Source organism: Silurus meridionalis, chromosome 9, assembly GCF_014805685.1.
Source record: "Silurus meridionalis isolate SWU-2019-XX chromosome 9, ASM1480568v1, whole genome shotgun sequence".
NCBI lineage: Eukaryota > Metazoa > Chordata > Actinopteri > Siluriformes > Siluridae > Silurus > Silurus meridionalis.
In genome coordinates, this window is record NC_060892.1 from 12,408,192 (window position 1) to 12,435,473 (window position 27,282).

The window sequence follows — 27,282 nt, forward strand, 5'->3', positions numbered from 1 at the left end:
ATATTCCATTCCCTTTTATACTTGAATGCCGCACAGTCTTAAAAAGCATTCCACTGCATGTCGTATTCTGTATGTATGTGTATGTGACAAATAAAATTTCATTTTATTTGATTTGATTAATTTGATTAACAAATTAAATTGACATCATGTGGCAGCTACATAAAAAAAAATACATCATGCAGATATACTGTATGTCAAGCATATGGATGTTTCTGCCATAGAGGAGGTTTAAGTTTTTCATGAATGAGTTTTGTGCAGCACTTCATATAACCATTCTTTCCAACTGTGGTGAGCAGAAAATCTCATCTTAAGTAACCTTGTTCAATCCACCTAGTTTTCACTTTTATAACTTGCACCTGGAGGATGTTTTTGGTTTTCTGAAGTATACTGTTTCAACTCTAGAGAGTGCAGTGGGAAACAATGCAAGATCAGCAATTATTTTACTCTAAAACCAGCAAATTTGACACCATTTTCCATTTCACAGACAAGACACCCATTCAGATCTTATTTACTTCCCCATTGTTTATGTGAAACTAATAAATCTGCACCATTTCATGCATAGTTCTGCTGCCACAATTGGCTGTTTAGGTAATTGTGAAATAAATGAGTAGATGTTCCTTATAGTGTATCTAATAAGAGTCAATATTTCAAATGTATTATTAGGCTTTAAAAGGAATTTTTAAAAAAGCAGGATTTTCAGCATGTTATAATCACAGAGCATGACTGAGAATAAAGCGTGCACTGTAAATATTTTTGTCACACTTAATTTATTTGGAGCGAAGCCAGTGAAAAGGTCAACATATGATATCATTGTAGGTCAGAAAGGCTGCTTTTATATCACAGACAGCATTGTCATTTTCTGTATATTTCCAGGCTGCTTAGCCAAGAGGCAAAAAATCTGTCGTGACTTTACAACGTATCAAACAGTGCTGTGAAAGAATATAGCAGATAGAATGAATGAACATAAATGGAAATACATAGCATAACTGCAGGAAATTGTGTTTTAATTGATGTGATCTGAATCGGAAAAACTCTTTTTTGCTTTATCATCGTAGCTACAAACATATCTATGGTACCTTTCATTGTGTGCTTCTGTTACTGGTACAAAATTACTAAATAAATTAAAGTTTTTTTCTTACATAGAAGCAAACAAATAATTAATCCATTAGCTAGCTTTTGCTAACGTAAAAGCTCTAATGTGCTTGCAATGTTTGTTTTCATGGTTAGTGTAAACATTACACAAAAACATTCTTGCGCTAGGGGGACGGATTTTCCCAACATGATTTGTCTTTCAAATTTAAAACCAAGATTAAAAAAAGACAGCACACGAAGCCCATGCTCTGCAAGTCTTTATTTCTGGAATTCAGAATTTCTCTGCACAACATAGTAAAAGCATTAAAGCTACACTACATCAAAACATCATTCTGTTCTCTGCCTGGAACGGCTCGAGACACAAATACCAAGTATGAAGTTTTTTTTACTTTTTAAGGCAAGTCAACAAGCTTTCACACACTTCAGACACTACACGCAAAACAGCAAACAAACCAGAAAAAACATTTCATGTTTTGGGTTTGTAATTTCAGACGTACTGGCGTACTGATTGTAGCGTATCTCTGACCTCTTCACTGTTCATCTGTTTTAGTTTTGTGTTGATGAAAGTGCAATTATGATTAGATACGACAAATCTCTTGTCAATTAATGTCATTAAATGTTCAGTTTCTTCTGTTCATTTTAATGTTAATCTTTTATTATCCGAATATGCATATTATATGAGCTCAAAGAGTGGAGGCTTTAATAATTAAAACTATAAAAAGGTTTCCTTTTTTATTTGTGTTTGATTGTTTCATTTCTTCTTCCTTTCGTCATTTCTCTGTCTTAAATTTTCTCTCTTTATTTCTTGATTCTCATGAAGTTTTTTCATTACATTTTATTTCTTTTCATCTTTCTTCTTTGAGACGTTAAGAAATAATTAAAGATTTGTTCAATATCATCGTCCATCATCATCTTCCTATTTATCAATTTTTTAAAGGTCAAGGCAAAAATACTAATCCAGACTGCACTAATAGAGGTTTTCTGTAGTTCTGTACTTTATCTACAGTATAATGTGTTATGACTATCAGATTTTTTGCTGATTAGATAAATATGATTATACAGTATGTAGGTATGATGCATGTTTCCTTCTTTCAGAGTACAGTACATGTGATACAGGCACAGAACAAGGTTCAGTTATATGACACGAAGAAGTTCAGGTACAAGTAGAGTTACAGGAAGTGATACAGGTACAAGTACAGGAAGAGGTACAGGTCGAAGTACAGATACAAGTAGAGGCAGAGGTTCATGCAGAGGTACAGATACAGGAACAGGAAGAAGCAGAGGTACAGCTGCAGAAACAGGTACAGGTAGAGGCAGAGGCAGAGGTGCAGCTACAGGTTCCATTATAGTTTTTCTCTACACACATTACACGTTTGCAAAAATATACTTTTTTGAAACATGAGCTCAGCACAGGCACCATAGTGTAAACACAACACAAAATCGCACACACATGCAGAATCACAAAAGCCAAAAGGACTCACAGCCACTGATTTTCCTGCACACAAATCATCAGCTTTTACTGCAAATCTCGAATTATTTGTGAATTGTGAAAGGCTCTGTGAAATCTGCATTTTAACAGACATTCTTTCTTTCTTTAATATTTTTCAAATAATAATAACTGAAATAATTCATTAATAATAAGCTAAAGTTTATAATAATTTTCATTATTTCTATGTCTGTCTTCTTTTTTCTTGTTTGCAAGTTCCAGTTGACTTTTGATGTTTTTTCACACATTATATATATATATATATATATATATATATATATATATATATATATATATATATATATATAGTGAGCAGTTCTGTGCACTGCTGCTCAATGGACAATAAGTCTTTCTTTCCTGTCACTAACACAACAGAAATACACATGTTTAGAAGATCCACAGAGCTGTAAAGAGGAATACACACACACACACACACACACACACACACATACACATGCACACACACACTCACACGCGCACACATATGGTCAGAAACACTGAAGCACTTCAGCACTGTGCTGGGAATGGCACTTGAGTTGGACAGTTGGCAAGAAGGATATTTTCAAACGCACTACAGTTGCACATTCGTACACTTCACTACAGCGTGGGGAAACACGGGGCACTCATCCCCTCACAGTCTCTTCTCCTTCCAATGGGGATCATCAGCAGGGCTTACTGGATGAAGGGCATTCGCTCCTTATTGTCACTGTCTCCTTCATGCTCCTCCTCTTCCTCACCTGCCTCACTCGTCTCTGTGCTGTCGCTCGCCATCTGCAGGAGCAGCACACGTGCTTTAACACAAACCACCAGGCTACAAAGCACCACCATCCTTCCTTCTTTCTTTCTTAGATTTTTTTACGCTTATTTCTTGTGAATCTAATAGTGTGGAAAATGGTAGTTTAGTGAATTCAAATCCCAGCCAAACCAAGCTGCTATTCCTGGGCCCTTGAGCAAGGCCCTTAACCCCGTAGCTGCTCAGTTGTATGAATGAGATAAATGTCATTTTGGATAAGGGTGTCTGCCAAATGCTATTAATGTAGTGTCTAAAAGCTTTTGAGAACACTGCATTAAAATTAAGTGTTTCGTTCTTCCACTTTTTTATATATATATTTTTTACACATTTATACCTTTATATGAAGCTGTTTCAAAAGGCCATTAAATCATCTGTAAGAATTCAGAAATTACAGGAAATTACAAGGTGTCAAAAGCCTTCCTTTTATTTAACAAATCTTTGAAAAAGTATTAATTAATTTCTACTTATGAAGTAAGAGCATGTGTGTTGGAATTTGAAAATGAAGGCAGTACCTCAGCTATAAGGCGAAGGTGGACACCTAATAACCACTGTAAATTCTTAGAAACTTGAGGTTAAATTGTGACAGAAACCTGATTTCCAGCAGAAGATAAAATGTTCTTGTTGTTTTTTTTGACGAGCCATTATGTGTGCCGACGCTCTCAGCACTACTTGAACAAATCTCCATGGAAACTAAGTCATAGTATTTCTCAATCACTGTCATTAAGTGCTTTTTCTCTTTTTTAAGCTCGTGTCAACAGGACACAGGTGTGCTTAACGTTCCTTCTGCTCTGATTTCAGCAGCTGTTCTTCATTTATTCATCTCAGTCACTGATTTGCGTATGCAAACCCAGATACAGACACACAGTTCCCTTTGTTGTGTTACTCACTAAAGGAGTGGGAGACTTTTCGACATCCAGAATCAGCTTTCCGATGTTTCCTCTGTCGTGGATTCTCTGCATTGCCTCCTTCACCTGGAGTAAAAATTAATATGCATGATATATGTGTGTGCATATAAATATATACACACAGTCACACAGTCACACACACACACACACACACACACACATATTCTGAAGTTCTGCTGGCTTCGATCAGATGCTAAACCTGTTTCGCATTTGTATTTTTAAGGGCAGGAATCAAAGAGCAACAGATGCTATGTTTATGGAAATATTATTTTACGTTATATAACAATAATACCATGTAGCTAAATAAGGCAAAATTGCATAATGGCAAAAGCTGTTGCCACTGGAACTCGCCATCAATTACACATGATCACATGATCAGACTGCCCTTCTGTACATTCTCCTATGAAGAAAATAAAGACTTCCAAAGAATGATCATTTTGCAAACATCTTTCATTAATTTTTCATTCAAGCCTGCTGGAAACTTATCACTTGAATAAACAACCAACATCATTTTAATATCAATATTTTGTATATGTCTCGGGGTAACATATTCCTTAAAGTGTTTTAGCCTCAGCCTTTGTATCAATGCAAATAATGCATTATGAAGTGTGCTATTTTCTCCTATTGTTCGTCATCCGTTTCTATTGTGCTCAGACTATAATCAAGACTGTCCTCATAATCCTTATTTTGTGTATTCCTGCAGCAGCTGCAACCTGTAAACAGGGCACCAAGTGTGTTTTAGCTCTAACAGCAGCTGCCAAATCGTCCTCTGGTGAGTACCATTCGCCTCATAAACCATAAACTGCAGCCTCTCCAGCATCCCCCAACACGAATCCAGTTTCATCTCAGTGGCATTGCAAAACAGGTTTAATTGCCTCGAAATGAAGCCACTCGGCCGGGAACGATAAAACGCATGCAGCTCAGTTCAGACTAATAATTCACACAAACACAAGCTTGACCCTGTCATAATTTTCATGACACACACACATATGCATACAGCATACACAGTGCAGACACAATATGCAAATGTGACATAACATTAATTGTGCATGAAAACAAAGCATATTGATTTTATAATACACCACTGAGTCATGTCTGTTTTTGACAGAAAAAAGCTTGCTGTTCTGGTAAAATCATGACTCATTATTCGCTGCTGAATCACTCTGATGAGTCTCTCTCCATAGTTTCATGGTCAGAAAGCATATTCTGTGAGCTGCACCCACACTGTACGATAATGTGCCTGATTTACAGCAGTAACCTGCACATAATTTTACCATCGCCAGCAGTGGCTTGTTCTCTGCATTGTTGTTAAAGTGCACATTTGACTCGCCGTAGCCTGGGAATACAGCTAGCGGGCTACGCCAGGCTCAGTTCTAAAAACGTTCTCGCTTTTATGTGACCTCGATGGTAGCTCTGTGAGGAATTAGTGCACTTAGTTTGGAGAATAACATTAATAATTCAGCAGTCTTGGTAGATTTTTTTTGCTTATCTGCTTACCACAGTATTAGATAAAGTATAAAAGATGAAATGAATCAATGATGGAATGTTGTGATCGCTGACTCAAAGCACAGTTACTGTTACAGTCCTAAAGGTGATTTGTTTCCTATAAGTGTACATACTGCAGTATTTTATTCCCTCTATACAATTGCCAATAGCCAATAAATAACCTTTTTTTTTTTATATATATATAAAAGCAATGTTCATGAGTTAGTTCTTTTTTAGCTAACATGTTAGCAGCTATAAATTTGCTGTTTTATCTCTTTATGTTTAACTTGTTTTCACTAAGAAAACAAACCAGTCCGACAAAATTAGACCAAATCAGAATCAAGCAATCAGCCGCTTTCTGAGGAAACCAAAAACATGATTGGAAATTATTTTTCAGCCCTAACTTTTAAGCCATTTTTTAAACTATAATGTGCAATAAAGGTCCCAATAAATATAAGTATTGAGTTAGCAGACAAAAATATTTTATATGATGTTTATATTCTATATGCTGCTGAGTCCCCCTCCTAGTTCTTTAACACATGGAGAAATACACGTACATATACATCAAATGTCTCATCTCGTGATGATAGACAGATAGGAGAAAGAGAGAGAGAGAGAGAGAGAGAGAGAGAGAGAGAGAGAGAGACTAAACAATCAGTCAAGAGAGACAGAGAAAAGCTATCCAGGTTGAATCTTGATGGAATTTCTTGAGCAAAATCTTGATTTTCCACCAATGTTTTTGTCTTATTGTTACTTCCCTTGTTGTTGTCGAAGTCCACTTGCTAGCTATCTTAATCATTAGCCAGATTATTTTTGGTATCAATATTTCTCAGTTGCTTAGTAACAGTGTTCTACTTAATCGTTAAATGGACTGTGTCTTTTGGATTCGGCATGAAGATTACAGGAATGTTATTTTTGCACTTTTCAAAACAAATATGAATGATTATCCTCTGTTACCTGAGAAGCGAGGGATAGGTTTCATTAGAAATGATATACTTATTGGAAAAAAGTTAACATTTGCTTGAACCCTTGAGGTTTCTTACGGTTTATTACCCTTTGTATTAAATCACTGTTGGACTCTCGACTTAAAAGCAGTTGGTTAATTTGAGATTAACCACATTCCTGATAGTATTTTCATCTCATCATAACATGTTCATTTGATTACTTTAATCTGCTGTGATTTTCTGATGTGTTACCTTTTCTCTAACAACTCACGACAGCTCATTTACATAATCTTAGGGTTAAGAAATCGTTTATATAAGAATAGCTTATCTGCTATAGTTCTGTTAAGAGACATTTAACATTTTATGGATGGATCAGCACAGTGTAGTGATCTGTGAATTTCACAACAACGTTTCAGAAAGAGTTCACCGCTTTCTCAGTCTTTTTAATTGTAAGATACAGGCTGAGAGAGGCTGGTGAATACACGACTTTATAAAAATGCTTTCATATAAATCCGTATAGAAACTAACATTTCAGAGCAGTTGCGAAACTCTACAATTTAACTACAAACTATAAAAAAGCATTATTTGTTGTAATGAATAAATTCAACATTAGAGTAGTTTACTTAGGTATAAATATTAGATAATCCATGGCTAGGTGTGTGTTACACCATTTTAATGTGTGGAGTTAAACAACTACCTGAGGCCTGCATTCATCTCCAGTTTGTCAAATTCATCTTTTGCCTTGTCCTATTTATCACAATGGCCAAATTTTCCAAATAAGTTAGGCAACATGCAAAGATCATCAATCTAGCTCGAATTTATAAATGCTTACAATTTCCTCTAATTTAGAACAGGGATGATTGCACTGGCCAGATCTATCTTCCAGCCAATCAGAATAGATTATTTAGGTGGACCACTGTATAATAGGCAATAAAGCACTTCAGGCTCTGCACTTTGGGAGCAGAGTTACAGATACATAGATACCCAGAGGGGGGTATTACACCAACCAGGTGTAGCTTATTTTCCTATTATATATGATTTAATGAAGCCTGTTCTTATTTAACAAACACTTTGATTTTGGTCTAGGTTTCTATTAAAAAGTGTTTTTTTATTATTTATGGAAGTCTCCAGAGTCATCACTTTGTTACGTGTATGTCATTTCTTCCACAAACACAATGATACACATTCAAATATGCAATAAATGTAGGATCTCAAATTCTTAGTATTTATTAATCATCCCCTGGTGATTTCCAGATTTTCTTTCATTACGCCACCTCAAGAAATCTTATCTTAGTACAAATTGGCAGCTTGTACCAAAGTAACTCAGCATAGTTTAGTGAAGAGTCAGTGTAATTTCATCCTTCTGTAATCTTCTCCATTATACTCCCAAACCAGCAGAAACCTTAGCTCTATTGCAGTGATGTTAAATATATATATATATATATATATATATATATATATATATATATATATATATATATATATGTATGTATGTATATATATATATATATATATATATATATATATATATATATATATATATATATATATATATATATAATATATTTTGAAAATGCGGCTTGTCTGCAAAGATGCACTAATAAAAATCAGCAAGATTATTACGGTTAAATGGTCGACTTTCGGATTCAACTCAGTAACCAAGAAACTGCTTTCAGCAAATCTATTTCCAAACCTGAGGAATGGAGAAACTGGGCATTTACATGCTCCCTGCTGAGAGGTACCAGTCTTTACCAGGCTTTCCGACAGCTTGCAGGATCATTAACTTTTCGTGAGACGCATCATCATGAACCATCTTCTGACTCTTTTTGGCTGATTTTCAATGAGCTGTTTGCTCACTGGAATAACAAAAAAGCCTCTAGCTACATTCTCTTTCAATGAAGAACACATTTATATTCAGGAATGAAAATAAATCATATTAAGCTCACAATCTTATCAAATTAGTCAGAAAATCTTGCACTCAGTGTCTACCCAAAATATGTTCCCTATTCTAAAGACAATGTTAATGTAAACACGTATTTCTGAGTGAAAAGGCATATTTGGTAGAGATTTGTTAGTTTCTCCCAGTTATTCTCGTCAAGTCAAATCTTTTACACGACTCCAAACCGGAGGCGTGCTTTTGAGAAGAGACATTTTCATTAACTGACTGAATTACTGTTCCTTCCTTGGACAACTTTTGATAGATACTGACCACTACAGACTGGGAAAACCCACAAGAGCTGCAGTTTTGGAGATGCTCTGACCCAGTCATCTAGCCATCACAGTTTGGCCCTTATCAAACTTTCTTTAAAAGAAGGAAGGCATGAGAGGATGTTATGTGGCATGAAAACATCTGTAGCTGTACTATATACTAGCCATATTTATTCCAAACTTTGTTTATTTACATAAATATATTTTCTGCACATCTAGCTAGCTAATTAACGGTGCCTTAGCATCTTCTTTGAAACACAGGGTATTGATCAAAACACCAATTTATAACTCGAGGACATCTAATACAAACAGTATATATTTTAGAATCTATATACTGTTAAATACTGCCTTGTTGTTCTTGAAATACTTATTAGACCAATTTTATGCAGTCTGGTGTTTTTTTACATTTTCTGGGATGAATCAAATGATATCTTCTCAATGATGGACAAACAGGAAGCAAAATAACATTAATTAATTAATTTTATAGCGTGTATAAAGCTTTGTTGATTTTGCATGTATTATATACTGTATATTCATATCATTTATATAGTTTTTTTTTAAGTGTTACAAATTATTAGGCTAATTCAAATTTAGCAATAGTCCAGGCAAAGAAAAACAACCACTGCTACTGTAAAGTAAATATTGTACATTTGTCCAGTTGTTAAAAGAAAGCAACAAGTCATTTAGTACTTTAAAGATTTGGGTAATATATTGGTTATTTGACTCATTTATTATTGGGTCAGGTGCAGATTTGGTTTTATCCATCAGACTTGGCTTATGAGAAGTAGGTATTCCAGAGTAGGTGTATTGTGCATAAACATATATAAACATGCATCATGCACCTTACAATGGCACATGACGATAAACATTTTGCCCCATTAGTGAAGCCATATTTATTTGAGCCTGTTGATGTTTGGGATCAGAGGAGGTAATGATTTAGATGCAAACGTAATTTTTTATCTGAAATTTTTTTCCAACAACTCTCACAGTGACGTAGTCATAGTCCAAAAAAATCATCACGCATGATCTACAGAATGGCTGTGAGCTAGAAGAGTAAATAAAGGGCATGGATTTGGATTTGAGCTTATCTTCTGAATGATTCAGTAATTCTGTCTTCCGCTGCAGTAATTCTGTCTTCTGCTGCAGTAATTCTTAAGACCGTCCTTTGCTTAACAAAATACTTAAGTCTCTTGAAGTCTGGTTCTCTCAAGGTTTCTCCCTCCTGTCATTTATCCTGTGCCTGACACTGGAAATATGAATCTATGTCTGGCTTTGCTGTAAAGCAGCTTTGTGACAATTTATATTGCTAAGCCAAATTGAATTAAGGCTACCGGTCTGGTCGTGTCTAAAATTGTAATTTAATCATTCAAAAAAGGCATCCTTTATTTATGATTCAGCCTACATAAAACCAGGAAATGAGCTTCCACAGATAATAAAATCTCTGCAGTGGTACATAAGGTCAGATTCCTTTTTCTCTGCGTGCTTTTTGCACAAACAACCTACAGTTTTTTTAATCAGAGAAAAATGGCTCACGAACCTCACCATAGTTACACGCTATTAGAGATCTCACTAGTCATTTCACCCGTGACAGGTTTTGTTCCATGCCAAACGTATGAGGGATGGAGTGATTCAATTAGAAGGAAAAGCAATAGAGACCTAATTGAATTTGATAGATCATAGATGGGACTGATTTTGTAATTTTCGTGAGAAAATGTCAGTAAGGGGAGAAAATGTAACAAAAAAAAATAGCATGGACTGAACGAACGTTATGCGTGTGTGTATGTATGTACAAAAATAGAAAAAAGAAGATGTTTATTATGAGTGTGATGAGGTTTGTGGGGAAATATGCAGTGATGTAGAACAGGGTTCCTAAAAAAGAAGCATCTCCATTATAATTGACTCTATTACTAGAAGAAAACTAATTCTTAAAATTCTTACAAAAATCTATCAGGAAAAGGAAGTGATTGCATTCGCCATACCCATGTCATATTTTACAAAACACACTGTTTAATGTTCTAGTCTGGTTGACCAATGTTTCTATAACAGCAGCTCTAACAAAACTTCCAGCCTCAGGGAAAACCACAGATTTATATTAATGACCTCATTTGAATACATTAGTGTTTCTATGGTAACGGTTAATTCAGAAATTTGTATGGCAGACACTACACATAATGGTTTTTATTGACATAGTGATGTGTTTCTTTGTGAGAAGATGTTTATTTACCATTTTTAGAAGGATTCTCTATAGTGTCAGTTATAGTAGTCAGTGGTAAACTTTCAGATTTGTCCTTTGTGGTTTGTCGGTATCATGACAAGATACAGGGTTATTTTGTATGTAACTTGTCTCAAGGATATAGTACAGTATTATATTTGATATATAGTTTCTAGTACAAATTGTTTTATTCATAATTATTTATATCCAGACTCTTAACATTACATAATTTATTCATTTTTAAAATCGGTCTAATCTTTTTATGCAAAAAAAAAAAAAACAGTATGCAGGAAATAATAATAATAATAATAATAATAATAATAATAATAATAATAATAGTAATAATAATAACAATACCAATAATAGTAATGTATCTTTTAATCTCCAGAGTTTTTAAATTAAATATGTTACAAGAAAACATCTGAGGGAACACCAACAGCCAGGCCACAGACACTATTCACATAAATCACACCTTTTCCTGTTCTTTAGTTTGATGTAAACTTTAACTGAAGCTCTTGACCTGCATCTGCATGACTTTATGGATAGCACTGCCACCACATGATTGGCTGATTGGATAACTGCATGAATATGCAGGAGTTCTTGGCTGGTGAGGGTAAATCATATTAGCAATAGTCATTCTAATTTCACAGAATTATGTACAAGCGTTATTACAAATGATCAGTAAAATCCTGAGACAGGAAGTAATGAGGTAGATTTTTCTGGTATCAGTACTTTACTGCACTATTTATTTTTTGGATAACCTTTTATGTTTACTCATAAAATTTTTGCACAAATATATGTACATTCTACTTCTTACATTTTCAAAACAGGCTCGTTAATTTGAGTGTCTGTACTTCTACATGAGTGAAGGATGTGTGTACTTTTGCCATGCCTGGTAAAATCACTAAATTCACTACAATATGGTGTGTTTTCATATAATCAATATTCTCAAAAATATTTCAATAGCATCAGTAAGAAGGACTTTAACAAATGTGCCTCATGTTAACCATTAATATTAAGCCAATGCACATTTATCCAATGAACAAAGAAGTCACATGTGTCGAGATTTTCGACAGTTTGCATTAGCACAGTGCTCATCTAAACCTCTTGCTCTCAGACAAATCCTGAGTGCACAGTGCTCATTATACCAGGTCATCAGACTCCGCCATCAGAGCAGCTCCCAGGTTAGCATGGCAACTGATGCGGTTGCTAAAAAGCACGGCCACGTAGCTGTCGCTGACGTGGAGCTTCACAGCAGGATCGTGACAAGCTGAATCACATGCTTTTCAGAAATGGCCCCCTAAGCCAAACGAACCAGTGCAAGATTGAGGGTAATGCCACACATGCAGCACATATGACAAAAATTTTCTTGCCTTTGCAATTACGACTTATTACAAATGTGTAAGAACGATCAATTAATCCTTTTGAAAGCCCTCGAAGAGAAATACAAGAGGCTGACGTCTTCTACACAGTTGAACAGAAAAAAAGACCACAGTGATACTAATGTTCTATTTAGCATCCAGATAGAAGACATCTTCCTTCACCCCACAGAGAGGGGAAAAAAGAACAGTATCTGGACTGCAGATAGGTAATGAGATCCCAGGCTCTCTTGCTGAGCACAATACTGTCTCCACTTCGACTGCCACCTTAGGCCACATTCTTATTTCTCACTTCTCCTTTTTTTTTTTGCTCTGGTTCTCAGAAATAAAAATGTCTCTCTTTCTCTCTCACTTTCTCCTAACTAGAGAAGCTATTTTACTCTCTGTGTAAACCGTCATTACAGTCGGGTGATTAGATCCACACATGTTGTGTCTGTTGCACGTCACAAGGAGATATTTCTAATCACACAAGGCACACATGACTCTAATCTCATCGTGTATGAAAATGAACTATAGAGTTGTCATTATAAGTTATGATGCTCCCTATTTGCCAAAGCTTGCAAGAAGAACTATACAAAAAAACATTGGGGAAACGTTGTTTTAAAGAGCATACTAACACTATGGATTTCGAAGGTTATTTGTTCTACTTGGAAAAGGGAGTAGAACATCTACCCAATAAGCCTTGTTGTACCTTTTATAAAGCCAAAACACAATTTAATAAAGAACATTTTTAGACTCTCTGATCCTATTGAAGGCCATGCTATGAGCCTCCAACAGTCATAATTCATTATTACATTCTTACAAGTTCCCAAACACTGAGAAATATATGAAATGTATTTCTTGATTAAAGACTCACCTCTTCCTGAAACACTTAAATTAGCACTTTCCAAGTTTGCTTTGTAGAATTCAAGATGTTTATTTAAATAATTATATTTATATTAAGTTTGTAATCTTGCGTAAACAGTGTAGATTTATTCATTGCTAGAGACTCAAAGCACTTTTGTATGTCGCTCTGGATAAGGGCGTCTGCTAAATGCCACAAATGTAAATGTAAATGTAAATATATATTATAAAGTCCAAATTATCCATCCTCATCTAATGAGCTGAACTGAGCCACATGGAAAATTTGAAAATGACCTGGCAGTAAGATGTACTATAGGAAGAAGGCAAGCTGGTAGAAAGTGTATGATGCTCTGTGCAACGTTCCCGCAAGGTTCTAGCATTAATGTGGATATTGATTTGACATGTACCACCTACAGTACATAAGCATTGCTATAGACCAAACACCACTTAATGCCAACTGCATTCCCTAATAGTCTCTTTCAGCGGAATAATCCTCCCGGTTATACTACCAAAATTGTCCAAAAATGGTTTGAAGAACACAACAAAGAGTCCTAGGTGTTGACTTGGCCTCCAGATTCTTTAGGTCTTAATCATCTGTAGGATGTGTTAAACAAATCAAATATCTAAACAAGTCTATAACACAGCATTTAAAACAATTGAAAGGATCTGCTGCTTACATCTTGGTAACAGATAACACAGCACACCTTTTAGAGGTCTTGTGGAGTCTATGCATCAACTAGTCAAAGCTGTTTTACTGGTGCAATGAAACCCAAACAATATCAGGCTGGTGTACATAATGCTATGGCAGATCGATGTTTTCTATTCATCCTGTAGCTAAATCAGAGGACAAACACTGTCTCCCTGCCTGTATAATGATCAAATCATTACATAATATTATGGCTGACACAAGGGCCTTGAAGAAAAGCACATAGTGTCAATCGCTCAGCATCAATAGTCCTCAGCTGAGATTTTCTCAGCTATGAAAGCAATTCACATCGCATTAATGTCATGAAAATCATTCAAATATCATAAGAGGCCTTTTCCCCATATCTAATTTAAAAATTTAATCTAAAAATTCATGTCACTGTGGATCTGGAAATCAGGAAATATTATAAACCTCTACTGATATAACTGCTCACCCAGCTGAAATACACACACACACACACACACACACACACACACACACACACACACACACACACACACACACACAGATACAAAGGAAATGACAATCTGAAGCCTGGGTTGGCAGGAACTGGGTGTAAAATGGCACAAAAACAAAGAATCCTAATGCATGTTTGTTTTTCCAGCACACGCGTCCTCCACACTCACACACATTCACGGTTGATGCAATAAAGCAGTAAGATATCAATGCTGCACCCAGCTGAATGTGGAAAAACAGTGACAAGCATAAGCACATACGGTACATGTGCGTGATGTGTGTGAGGGAAAGAGACCATGACATAGAGATTCCTAATGTATCTCTATAGAAAAACTATACAAAGGTGAAAGGAAGCTAGATCTAAAACCGCAACAGTAAAAAAAAAAAGTCTGACATAAAAAATGAATTTCTTCACAACATAAAAAATAAATCACTCATCCAAAAAGCGAAATGGAAAAAACTGCAAATGACAGCCAGTTCTTTAAATCATTGCTGGTTCCACAACATGTGCAGGTGTATTCATCATAATCAAAAGTAATGGAGGACCCGGCTGGCTATGTTGGCATTGGGAAAAAACAACCGGATCTATCAAAAAAGGTCTGGAAAGTACACCTGTCAGTCGATCCTGAGCTCTTACTGACAGCTCCTGATTGTACTGCTGAATAGATGAAGCTCGGCATGCCACTTCATCTTAAAATACCACTGATGGGCAAATTTCACTTGACAATATTTGAGCTTCAGGGGAATATTTGATTGACAGCAGGTTTGGAAGCAGTATATTGACTGACAGCTGGAAGAATGGAGAATCGTTGACTATGATAAAGCAATGCATCTTAGACTAAAAAAGCAAATTAACTTGTGTTAGTTCTACTTCTCTATGGAAATGGGCTTTGAGACTGAGATCCAAATCGAGATTTTATTTTTTAATGACTACATTAAAAAAAACAATGGAATATAAGCCAAGACCAAATTAGTAAGAAAATATGGAAGGACAACGTGGGTGACTGGAACAGTATGTATTACAAAAGATGAATGGACAGAAAAGTATGTATGGAGTCTCTTTAGATCAAATTCAAAACAAATACAGTATGTACATGGTGGTAGTCAAAAATGGTAACATAAAACACCAGTGAGATATCTAGTATTAATTGTCTTTTTTAATAGCCTTAAACTAATCATAAATGGCTAAACATTAAAGGGTAAATGCGGTTACCACTCGAATATAGTATTTTTGTATCCGAACCTTTCAGAGCATCAGATTTTACAGAGTTTGAACCCGGAGGAATAATGTAAAGCTCTCGACATTTATTTAGTTTGCGCTTTAGTGTAAATGATTTACAAAAAATTACTATTTTGTAAAAAGAACCAAAAAAATCCATTCCAAATGGAAAAATGAAACTGCAAAAAAAGTAAATTAATTTAATATTTATACGTCATTGCACACATTGACATACAAACCTTAAAGGTACCTACAGTTATACACAATGTACTAGTTATATGGGAGCTATACTATATATGCAGAGGTTTATTTAGAGCTGGGTCTAATCTAGGTCAAATATTTAAATACATTTTTGGGGTTATTATTAGACTTAGATTATATAATAAAATAGATTAATTCTATTAATAATCCATATTGCTATTAGAACAAGTGCATTTATATAAACCTGTGATTTACCTTGCATCTGGAACTCCAGATACTGCTAGTAAAAAATAATGAATCACCTTCTGACCAATCAGAGAGATCAAGAGATTTTGACATTCAATCAACTACTTATCACAAAGCATGTGATACATTCATTTGTAAAATTGTGTGTTTCTGTTTACAATGTTGGCAGATTATTCTTCAATAAAAATAAAGAGTTTCCTTAACTGCATCTAGAATACAGCCTTTTTATATAAAGGGAATAGTTAATGTGTTACGTGCATGACATTCAAACATTAAAAAAATAGAAACGAATAATAAGATAGCAAGTATATTGCCAGCATATTAAACACTGCAAATTTGGTTGTATTTACCAATAGGATTATTGATTCACTCTCAGTATTTAGCAGCTTACAAAATAGCTCTCGATCCAACACATGCTATTTTTGAGATTTTGATTATTATTAGTGTATATCCCTTCTTCAAACGTTTCTTTTGCACACAGCATGAAGAAGATGTACAGAAGTCATAATATATGAATTTATTAAGATATTGATTGAGGTAATAAAACTGTTTCTGCACAGGATATAATCTAATACATATACACACACAATCAGGTGAAAATGAGGTAAAATCACGTTTGCTAACTTCCCTGTTGAAAAGAAGATATGCTGATGGTAGACCATTTATTGGCTACAATTACAGCCCACTTTACTATTAGTCCTTGAGATGTAGTGTCATGTTTATGTATTTATTATTGGCCTTGAATGGCTTTCCATAGTTCCATACAACTTACCGCTATTATAAGGAAATAAAAATGGCCTTGCTGATTTTCTACCACATTAGCATATTTCATCATTCATCTGCTTACCTCTTCAAGAGCCCAGAGAGAATCCACTAAAGGTTTGATCTTCTTCTCATTGTAGAGAAAAAGCAACTTGTCGACAGTGGCCTTTACACGACCGCAGCCTCCCTGCTTAAAAAGGAGACTGAGCAGTGAAAATCCAGCCATGACTTTGTTTTCTTCATAGAGTTTAATGGGGTTAACCTTCTCCACCTGCCACCACTGTAGATTAAAGCAAAAAAACAAAACAAGGGCCATGCAGTGAACAGGTGGTATTTAAATCAACCAAGTAAGGAATAAACGGCAGTCCAAGTAACACTTACAGATTTGGCGAAGGTGAAGAAACTTTTTGTCTCGCCTGTCACCATGTTTGAAGAGCCTACAAGTACAAAAGTTAAAACGTTATACCTTCCAACAGAAATCATGCTTTGAAGAAATAACTGACACATGGGATTTCATTCAGATTTACATTAATAGACTTGTCTCAGCAGTCACCATGATAAATTCATTTGTGATGCAGCAATATGTGTTTGTCAGCCCTGACAGCTTCCATGCCAATTAAAAATGCTTCATGATAAAAGATGAAACTGAGGAATTCTTAATTATTGATTTACTCTTTGAATTAGCTATAATTCCTTATTTGCAATTAATCATGATTAAATATTTTAATCGATTGACAGACACACACACACACACACACACACACACACACACACACATACACACATATACATATATATATATATATATATATATATATATATATATATATATATATATATATATATTTCATTGCTAATCATAGAAAATATTTAATTTAATCATTAAATAATCAGAACTTTCTTATTAAAAGAATCAGTCTTTGTCAAATGGCATAGTTTTATTAATTTTTAACTCTTTTCCAAGCATTAAATGATGCATTGGTATGCAAGCGTTGTCACACCCTAAGAACAAAATTAAAAAAGGAAGAAATATTCAGTGAAGCAGCAACACATTTATCATGTTAGGTTTCATCATGAAGAAAATGTATATATATATATATATATATATATATATATATATATATATATATATATATATATATATATATATATATATATATATATATGTATGTGTGTGTGTGTGGGTGTGTGTTATAACTCTTTCCATAATCCATAATCTTTCTATAATCCTTTCTTCTATTCAAAAACATTAGAAAATTTTAACACTTAATTGCATCTATGATTTACTGAAAAAATACCAACCATAAAGGATGTATGTGCCGAGGGGCTTCAGGAGGCTTAAACCTTTCCCCGTGTTCTCACCACACAGACAATCAAGAACAATGTCCACTCCTTCAGGAGAGACCCTGAGAAGCAGATAAGATCATCATTACTGTTTACCTAATCATTTTAACAAGAAAAACATCCAGATCGATACTGATATCAGGTATCATTAGCAGGAGTGGACGAAGTACACAAACCATGTACTTGTTAAAAGTACTATGATATATTATGGCAGTAATGTCCTATTATTATTTTTGTCACAAGGCATAATCAACTCAGTTTATGTGAAAAGACTCTATTCTTACTTTTAGCACAAATAAGGTTGCTCTTAAAATTATTCCTCTCAAAATGTTCTGCTTGCTGTTGAACTGAAGCTGAACTGTGTGTTCGTGCTAAGTAGATACTAGAGGTCAACCGATTGATCGGCCGGTCGATTAATCAGGGCGATTACTCCCAAAACACACACACACTTTTTTAAATTATACGTTATTGGCCGATTGTACTGCAAATTAGGCCGATTATTAGGCAGGCGCATCTGACGCCAAACCGTGCGCGTACGTTCTGCGCTTGCGTGAGGGAACGTCATTCTCTCATACAAACAGGTGGCAGTAGTCTGTATTTAGCATCCGAACAGGGAAACCAGAAAAGCTAGAAGCGTGAATATATAAAGTGAGCAGCGTTTCCACATGCCGCGATTATCATTAACAGGTTTATGTCCTTTATTTTCACTAATGGCTGCTAAGTTACAAAGACAAGAACAAGAATGACAACAAGTCTGTTCCGTTTTTATTTTCTCACGCGTTCATTCGATAAGTTAAATAGCTATTCAGAGTTCTCTTTCTCGCCGAAGAGCTCCGCCGCTGAGTCGACATACAGAATCAGCTGAAAAACAGCTGACGCTGTCCGACCAGAGCCAACAGTGCGGAACAAAACTAAACCCGACCGACACTCGATCCCCCGACATTCCCCAAAGGCCGACCGTCAGCTTGATGTGTCCCGGGCTTTAAATTCTTATTCTTCCTTTCTTCACATCCTTTTTGGAGAGAGGATGTGAATAACATTAGGAGAGAGAATGAGAATAACATTAGGAGAGAGAATGAGAATAACATTAGGAGAAAGAATGAGAATAACATTAGGAGAAAGAATGAGACTAACATTAGGAGAGAGAATGAGAATAACATTAGGAGAGAGAATGAGAATAACATTAGGAGACAGAATGAGAATAACATTAGAGAGAATGAGAATAACATTAGGAGAGAGAATGAGAATAACATTAGGAGAGAGAATGAGAATAACATTAGGAGACAGAATGAGAATAACATTAGAGAGAGAATGAGAATAACATTAGAGAGAATGAGAATAACATTAGGAGAAAGAATGAGAATAACATTAGGAGAGAGAATGAGAATAACATTAGGAGAGAGGATGAGACTAACATTAGGAGAGAGAATGAGAATAACATTAGGAGAGAGAATGAGAATAACATTAGGAGACAGAATGAGAATAACATTAGGAGAGAGAATGAGAATAACATTAGGAGAGAGAATGAGAATAACATTAGGAGAGAGAATGAGAATGACATTAGGAGACAGAATGAGAATAACATTGAGAGAGAATGAGAATAACATTAGGAGAGAGAATGAGAATAACATTAGAGAGAGAATGAGAATAACATTAGAGAGAGAATGAGAATAACATTAGGAGAGAGAATGAGAATGACATTAGGAGACAGAATGAGAATAACATTAGGAGAGAGAATGAGAATAACATTGGGAGAGAATGAGAATAACATTAGAGAGAGAATGAGAATAACATTAGGAGAAAGAATGAGAATAACATAAGGAGAGAGAATGAGAATAACATGAGAGAGAATGAGAATAACATTAGGAGAGAGAATGTGAATAACATTAGGAGAAAGAATGAGAATAACATTAGGAGAAAGAATGAGAATAACATTAGGAGAGAGAATGAGAATAACATTAGGAGAGAGAATGAGAATAACATTAGAGAGAGAATGAGAATAACATTAGGAGAGAATGAGAATAACATTAGAGAGAGAATGAGAATAACATTAGAGAGAGAATGAGAATAACATTAGAGAGAGAATGAGAATAACATTGGGAGAGAGGATGAGAATAACATTAGAGAGAGAATGAGAATAACATTAGGAAAAGAATGAGAATAACATTAGAGAGAGAATGAGAATAACATTAGGAGAAAGAATGAGAATAACATTGGGAGAGAGGATGAGAATAACATTGGAAGAGAGAATGAGAATAACATTAGAGAAAGAATGAGAATAACATTAGAGAGAGAATGAGAATAACATTAGAGAAAGAATGAGAATAACATTAGGAGAAAGAATGAGAATAACATTAGGAGAGAGAATGTGAATAACATTAGAGAAAGAATGAGAATAACATTAGAGAGAATGAGAATAACATTGGAGAGAGAATGAGAATAAAATTAGGAGAGAGAATATGAATAACATAAGGAGAGAGAATGAGGACAACATTAGAGAAAGAATGAGAATAACATTAGGAGAGAGAATGAGAATAACATTGGGAGAGAGAATGAGAATAACATTAGGAGAGAGAATGAGAATAACATTAGGAGAGAGAATGAGAATAACATTGGGAGAGAGGATGAGAATAACATTAGGAGAGAGAATGAGAATAACATTAGGAGAAAGAATGAGAATAACATTAGGAGAGAGAATGAGAATAACATTAGGAGAGAGAATGAGAATAACATTGGGAGAGAGAATGAGAATAAAATTAGGAGAGAGAATGAGAATAACATTAGGAGAAAGAATGAGAATAACATTAGGAGAGAGAATGAGAATAACATTAGGAGAGAGAATGAGAATAACATTGGGAGAGAGAATGAGAATAACATTGGGAGAGAATGAGAATAAAATTAGGAGAGAGAATGAGAATAACATTAGGAGAGAGAATGAGAATAACATTAGGAGAGAGAATGGAATGAGAATAACATTAGGAGAGAGAATGAGAATAACATTAGAGAGAGAATGAGAATAACATTAGGAGAGAGAATGAGAATAACATTAAGAGAGAGAATGAGAATAACATTAGGAAAGAGGATTAGAGTAAATATTTGGAACTGTATAGTTCCAAAACCTCGTACCAAGTGCGGTGATTGGAGGATTGTGGTGTTCGATAGATGATTAATTGAAGCATTTTTCTGTATCATGTCTTATTAATTATCTGTTAGATTTTATGAGATGAAGTAAAAAAAATAAAAAGAAAAAAAAGAAAATCGGTCAAACATATTGGCCAAAAAAATTCGCCATTATATATTGCCAATCGGCTGCCATGATTTCTAAAAGTAAGATATTTGATTTTGAAATGAAGTTTAAAGTAAAAGTTTACCCAAATAGAAATACTTCATTAAAGTACAGACACACGAGAAACCCCCTTAAGTACAGTAACAAACTACGTTTACTTCCTTACTGTCCACCACTGATAGAGATCATTTCAGTTCTGCGAGCACTGAGCACTGAGATACATGCACCAACTCCCTCGTTCATGAACTTTACACTTTACAAATCGAAGTGCAATTCTTGACACTGTGCTGAGATTTAGTATTCTCCCTGCACTCTTTCAATTTGAGGATACTGTTTGAATGCCATAACAAAGAACAGCATGAACAAAAGCTAAATAAAATGTCACATCATTAAAAATAATTAGCTTTTCGCATCATTATGAATATAGATGAAACAAAATCAGAATAATAGTATCAATGCATAGATTATTTTATCGTAAATTATGTTGTTCTTCTCCTAATTATACTTCTAGTTTGGGTCCCAGTGTCCAACAGTCAGCTTGTCTGATGTTCAAGACTGAACATTTCTTAATGGTAAATCCCGAAAAAAACAAGACAAGCTGAAAAGCATGAGAACCATGCCATTAAAATGAAGTGGTCTCAGGGCTTTTTCTTTTCTGCTCGGCTGTTCAGGCCGCCTGCATTGAGGCCTTGTGATGCCCAAAGTCTCACCTATTGTAAGGGCTGACTTGAAAGAGCAATTTAATTTCGCTTTTCTCCTGATCCTGAGTGGAATGTGCGGCTAGCGAGATGAAAGGAGTATTAATCTCTGCTCTCCTACTCGTTTTACTTCGATTTATTAGAACTCGAATGTGCACAAGGGCTTTATCCGAGCTATATCAATCAGCGCGTAAAGCTAAGCATGGATCTCGGGGTGTTCATATTGATCATATGGAGCACTAATACTGCATTAGCTCGCCACGTGTCCTGCAGATCAGAAAGGATTCAATGAACGACTAAGAGAACAACTACTGTTGATATGCAAAGTAAAACAGTTCAGAAGGAAATCTGGCCGGCATGAAGTTATTTTTCTCCAAATCTGAAATCATATTAAGTAATGTCCAGGAAAAGTTCACTGCACAGCAAGAGCTCAAGGCCTGTATGCGTGTGTGTGCTTTAAAGAGTGTTTTCGTGCTCCTCCTTCCATTAAAGCACTACAGTCGAGCAAAGTGTTGCCATGGAGACCGCAGCCACACAGATCCAGAGAAGGTAAACGTCTGCCTCCTCAGACCAGCGCTGTCCTCCGAGCGTGACTCACATTATCATATCCTGATCATCTGCACACTCTGTTCCTTTCTAAACTCACAATCTTTTTGCTCACATCACTTAAGATATTTTAGAAACCTAATTAACACCAAGTGATAAAAAAAACCTCTGAGGTTTACAGACAGTGTACAAGCATCGGTCTGCTTACTTCCGAACTTCTGCTACATAGTCGAGGTTTCTGTCGAACAGGTGTGTGACAGAGTGTTGAATAGCTTCGTGTTTGAACGGAGACGCCGTGCCAAACACCGTGACGTTGGGGACGGTGGCGCACAACTGGGCAACAGCTTGACCCTAAAAACAAGACATACATAAATAAACAGGAGAGAGCTTCAGCATTATCACTGTCACTGAAGCAAATTGGATGTAACACAATAAGAGGAAATCTGTAGTGAAAAACTGAAAATGGCAATGCGGATTTGATTTAATTAAATGCCCATACATTTCTACCACGAATACAGGTACAACCCTGATGAAAGTGATCTGATTTTGGTGCAGTAATATTGAATTATGAATCAGAAGCATGTGGAACAACACAGCACACAGCAGCACTGTCACCAAACGCCAGCTCTGCCAACATATGCACAGTGTCTTTCTTTTGACCAAATAAACTCCCTAATATGACGGTGTTGTTGCTTTCTTGATTCTGATTGGATAGAAAATTTGTAATGAACAAGAAGCAAAATAAACATGTTATTATTAAAGAATTGATATGATGAATATTCTGTGAAATGTTTATTGAACATAGATAGAAGAAGTCTCTAGTCAGCTCTTCGTAACAATCACAGGCAAAGCTAAAGCTTGAAATTATCCTTATAACTTTTATATTATCCTCATAAAATTATAACTTTCTCTGTAAGAGTACATTTTTTAAATTTCATAAGAATATGTGGAAATAGCTGTTATTACTAAAGTGATACCTGGAACTTGTTTGTACTAATCATCAACCTTAAATATAACTTCAAGTTATAAAAATGCCATTGTTCCCAGATTGTTACGTTTTAATAGACATAAAACACATTATAACTACAAAACGCTAGAGTAATGACATTCTTATATCTGTTTTTTCTTGGATGTGAGACAGTATGTTCCCATAACCACCACAAGAATCATGTTATAAGCCTAAAATATTTGAATAATAAAAAATGATAAAATCTCACTATAGTCTTCTATTATTATTATTATTATTATTTCTCTAGTGCTCTGGTTTCTATGTCCCTGTAATCATAACCCCAGTCTATGAGACTTACCACTCCCCCCCCTGCTGAGTGAACAAATACAGACATCCCCTCCCGGAGATTGGCCACTTCAAACAGCATCATGTACGCAGCCACAAAGTTCATAGAGAAAGCAGCTGCCTCGGGAAAAGTCATCTCATCAGGTATCTTATAAACCCAATCCTGCTGTGTGCACACCACCTCGGCCCAAGCATTGTAGTTCGTAAAAGCCATTACCCTGTCTCCAATCTGAAAGCACAAAAATAAAGAGAGAGTAATAAAATAAAAAAAAAGGATTAGTAGCATCTCATTTGCAGATTAATTCTTTGTTGCTCAAAAAAGCACCCTACACTGGACCCTTGCTGTTGTAGTGTTCTTATATAATTCATTATAGGGTTCTCAAAAAAGACAATTAATGCATGCTTAAGGGAGTGTACCCACTATTAAATGTTGCATTATTTCAAGTAGTTTCAACTGAACTAAATCAGACAGCAGATTCACTAATTCACAGGAATCGTAGTTGTGTTTGTACACAGACGTCCATCATGCTCGACTCAGAGAACTGAGAGAACTATAGTGCTTAACAGATTGCAGATATTTGCTCGTAAGCTACTGATGGTACAAGGAATTAATGCAGATGGTGGATGATTATGGTGAGATCGTTTTATAGAGATAATATAAAATGGCAAGTTGTATCAATACATTCAGCACACAGTTGTTTGTGGGATCTACGGATAGTTAAGAGTTCCTAAACCTTCCTAAAGGGATTCTAATCGAAAATCTCTTTAGAGAACTCTCTGACTGGATGCTGCCTCTGATACAGACATGTTTTATAATGGTTCTGGTAGAGAGACAAACAAGCATGTGTGTCACATCCGTTTAGTTTCAGACAAAACTTATGTAGTAAACATCAATTTTCTCGTTTTCTTAAAAATAAATACTATTGCTATTGTCATGTGTTTTCAGCTATACAGGTATATAGTTAGAAATGCGAGTGCTTATGAAAGTCTACGATGTTACATACCTCGAAGCCTTTAGTATTTTCTCCCACAGCTTCCACTATTCCAGAACATTCAAAGCCAGGCACTAGAGGGGTTTTTGGAGGATTGTCGATATTTCCTTGACGTACCATGAGATCAAGAAAATTCAAGCCACTGTGTTCAAAAAGAAAAGCCCTTCAGAATTGCAGAGATTACACAGGGATGTTTTTTTCTTTCAAGCTGGGAATGCAAAATGGTGCACATAACAGTTTCCTTTTTTTAAATGTCATTATTTATTTAATTATATTTTTTTCTTCCCAAAAAGCCACACTGCGATAACTTGAAACTGAAATCAGTGACTCACAATCATCTACATTATATCTAATTCATATTTTCTTATGCTGTTTGTACAAATGTAGCAGTATAGCCCAGAAGCTGAAATGGCTCATGTGAATCAGCATGTTCCAATATATTTGCACTTTTGCATCTATAAAAAATATATATATATATATATATATTTATTCAGACATATGGAAAAGTAACTATTTAAATATGATTCCATTTTTCTTTCCATCTCGTTCCTCCTCATGCACCTGTTCATTATGGCAGTGTTCATGCAACATGTTGCTTTAAAGCGCACAGTCACATTTCTCAAAAAAAAAAAAAAAATACAAATTGTAAAATAGTATACACTAATAATTAAAAAAACATTTACAAAACGATAAATAAACAGGGTGTACCATGCTTTAACGCGAATTTTGACTTCTCCTTCTTGGGGTTCAGGCATGGCTTTCTTGGTCACTTTGAGTTTGTTTAGACCTCCAAAGCCTGAAAGCAGCACAGCGCGCATTTCCTTTGGATCCGGCGCATTCACGGCGCTCTCCGGCTCTTTAGCCCCGTTCTTCTCGATCATCTGCTCGGTTTCCTCCGCCGCCTCCATGCCCTCCTTCGCCATCTCTGCGGGTGATCTAACGGTCCTCCAGCAGCTCTGGCGCGACTTCAGCTCTAACCGGGGAGAGGGGGCGCACCGGCTCAGCCTATTAGCAGATTTACGGTAGACTACAAAGATACCGTAAAAATGGTACACAAAGCGAATACAGATTTACACCCCAATACCCTTTTCTAGACGTCTGCTCAAAACATGTCTCTGAAACCAAATATAACAAAAAGTTCTAAATCGTTTATTTTTAACAACCTGCTTGGTGAACCTGTTGTGAAACGTGTTTTTCTTTTCACAAGCATTTCTACTGAAACTTCCGTATTTAATACCTTAATAAAATATATTGTTTTGCTACCATACATTTTTGTGTAAAGGTTTAACAATACAGTTTATTAAGTTACAAGAAGTCATGTATTTCTACACACCTTCTTATTCACACCTTCTTCTCTATTCACAGGGTTTTCAACATTGTACAGTAATACTAAAGACATTAACATTATGACAACAAATATGAAATTATGTAGTCAACCCAGAATTTCTTTTATATTTTAGATTATCCAAAGCATCCACCTTTTGCTTTGATGACCACTTTGCACACTCTTGGCATTCCCTCTGCCAGCCTTATAGAACTGTTTTCCAATAATCTTGAAGGAGTTCCCAGAGGTGTTGAGTAATCGTTGGCTGCTTGTCCTTCACCCTTAAGCCATTTTGTTTGGATTTATATTACTTACATTAAATAGAAAACATTTTTCATTCATCATTATTCTTTTGGAAACAAATTGTACAAACCAGATGGGATGGTATTGTGTTGCAAAGTAGCCATGCTGGTTAAGTGTGATCTCAAATTTGACTTAATCACCAACAATGTGTGAGTGTGCCAAGCTGTCATCAAAACTAATTGTAGCTACTTTGGACAATCTCAACTATAAAACATAGTCTGGGTTGTTTAATTGTGGTTTTAATTGGCTTGTGAAAATAATAAATATAAAGAAAACACTGATGACTGGTACTGTACAACTATATCACCACAATGAAAAATAGTCCTTGAAGCAAATATCTGCTACTACTAATAAAACTACTGAGGGCTTATTTTCCTTACATAATTGTTATAGACTTTCAGTATTTAGAATATAAACAGGCACTTTGTGTGGACTGTCAGTAAAATACATATTTGCTCCAAAATAAAAATGAAATGAATGGAGAAGAAAGTCTGCTGAGCACAAAGGGTACCTCATTTGGCTCTATTAAGATCAATAGTGTCTGGATTAAAGGCTGCT

At 35.3% G+C, this 27,282-nt stretch overlaps 1 protein-coding gene across 1 annotated transcript; it reads right to left on the reverse strand.

The window, feature by feature from the left end:
• Positions 1-1,487: 1,487 nt before the first annotated feature.
• vat1l (vesicle amine transport 1-like) lies at positions 1,488-26,088 on the reverse strand. The gene is made up of 9 exons (XM_046858176.1): positions 25,806-26,088; positions 25,110-25,239; positions 24,119-24,334; positions 23,020-23,162; positions 18,240-18,343; positions 17,319-17,374; positions 17,023-17,217; positions 4,259-4,342; positions 1,488-3,349 (listed from the first exon to the last, which is right to left on the reverse strand). Exons 1-9 carry the CDS (start codon positions 26,018-26,020, stop codon positions 3,251-3,253), a joined length of 1,242 nt encoding a protein of 413 aa, XP_046714132.1. The 5' UTR covers positions 26,021-26,088; the 3' UTR covers positions 1,488-3,250.
• Positions 26,089-27,282: the final 1,194 nt, after the last annotated feature.

Bases quoted from the DNA above. Each gene is read 5' to 3' on its own strand.
- vat1l (XM_046858176.1), bottom strand. From the start codon at position 26,020: ATGGCGAAGGAGGGCATGGAGGCGGCGGAGGAAACCGAGCAGATGATC. The intron at 23,163-24,118 runs GTAAGTCTCATA...TCTTGTTTTTAG, and splicing joins ACTCAGCAGGGGGGGGAGTG to GGTCAAGCTGTTGCCCAGTT. The intron at 18,344-23,019 runs GTAAGCAGACCG...TCTGCTTCTCAG, and splicing joins TATGTAGCAGAAGTTCGGAA to GGTCTCTCCTGAAGGAGTGG.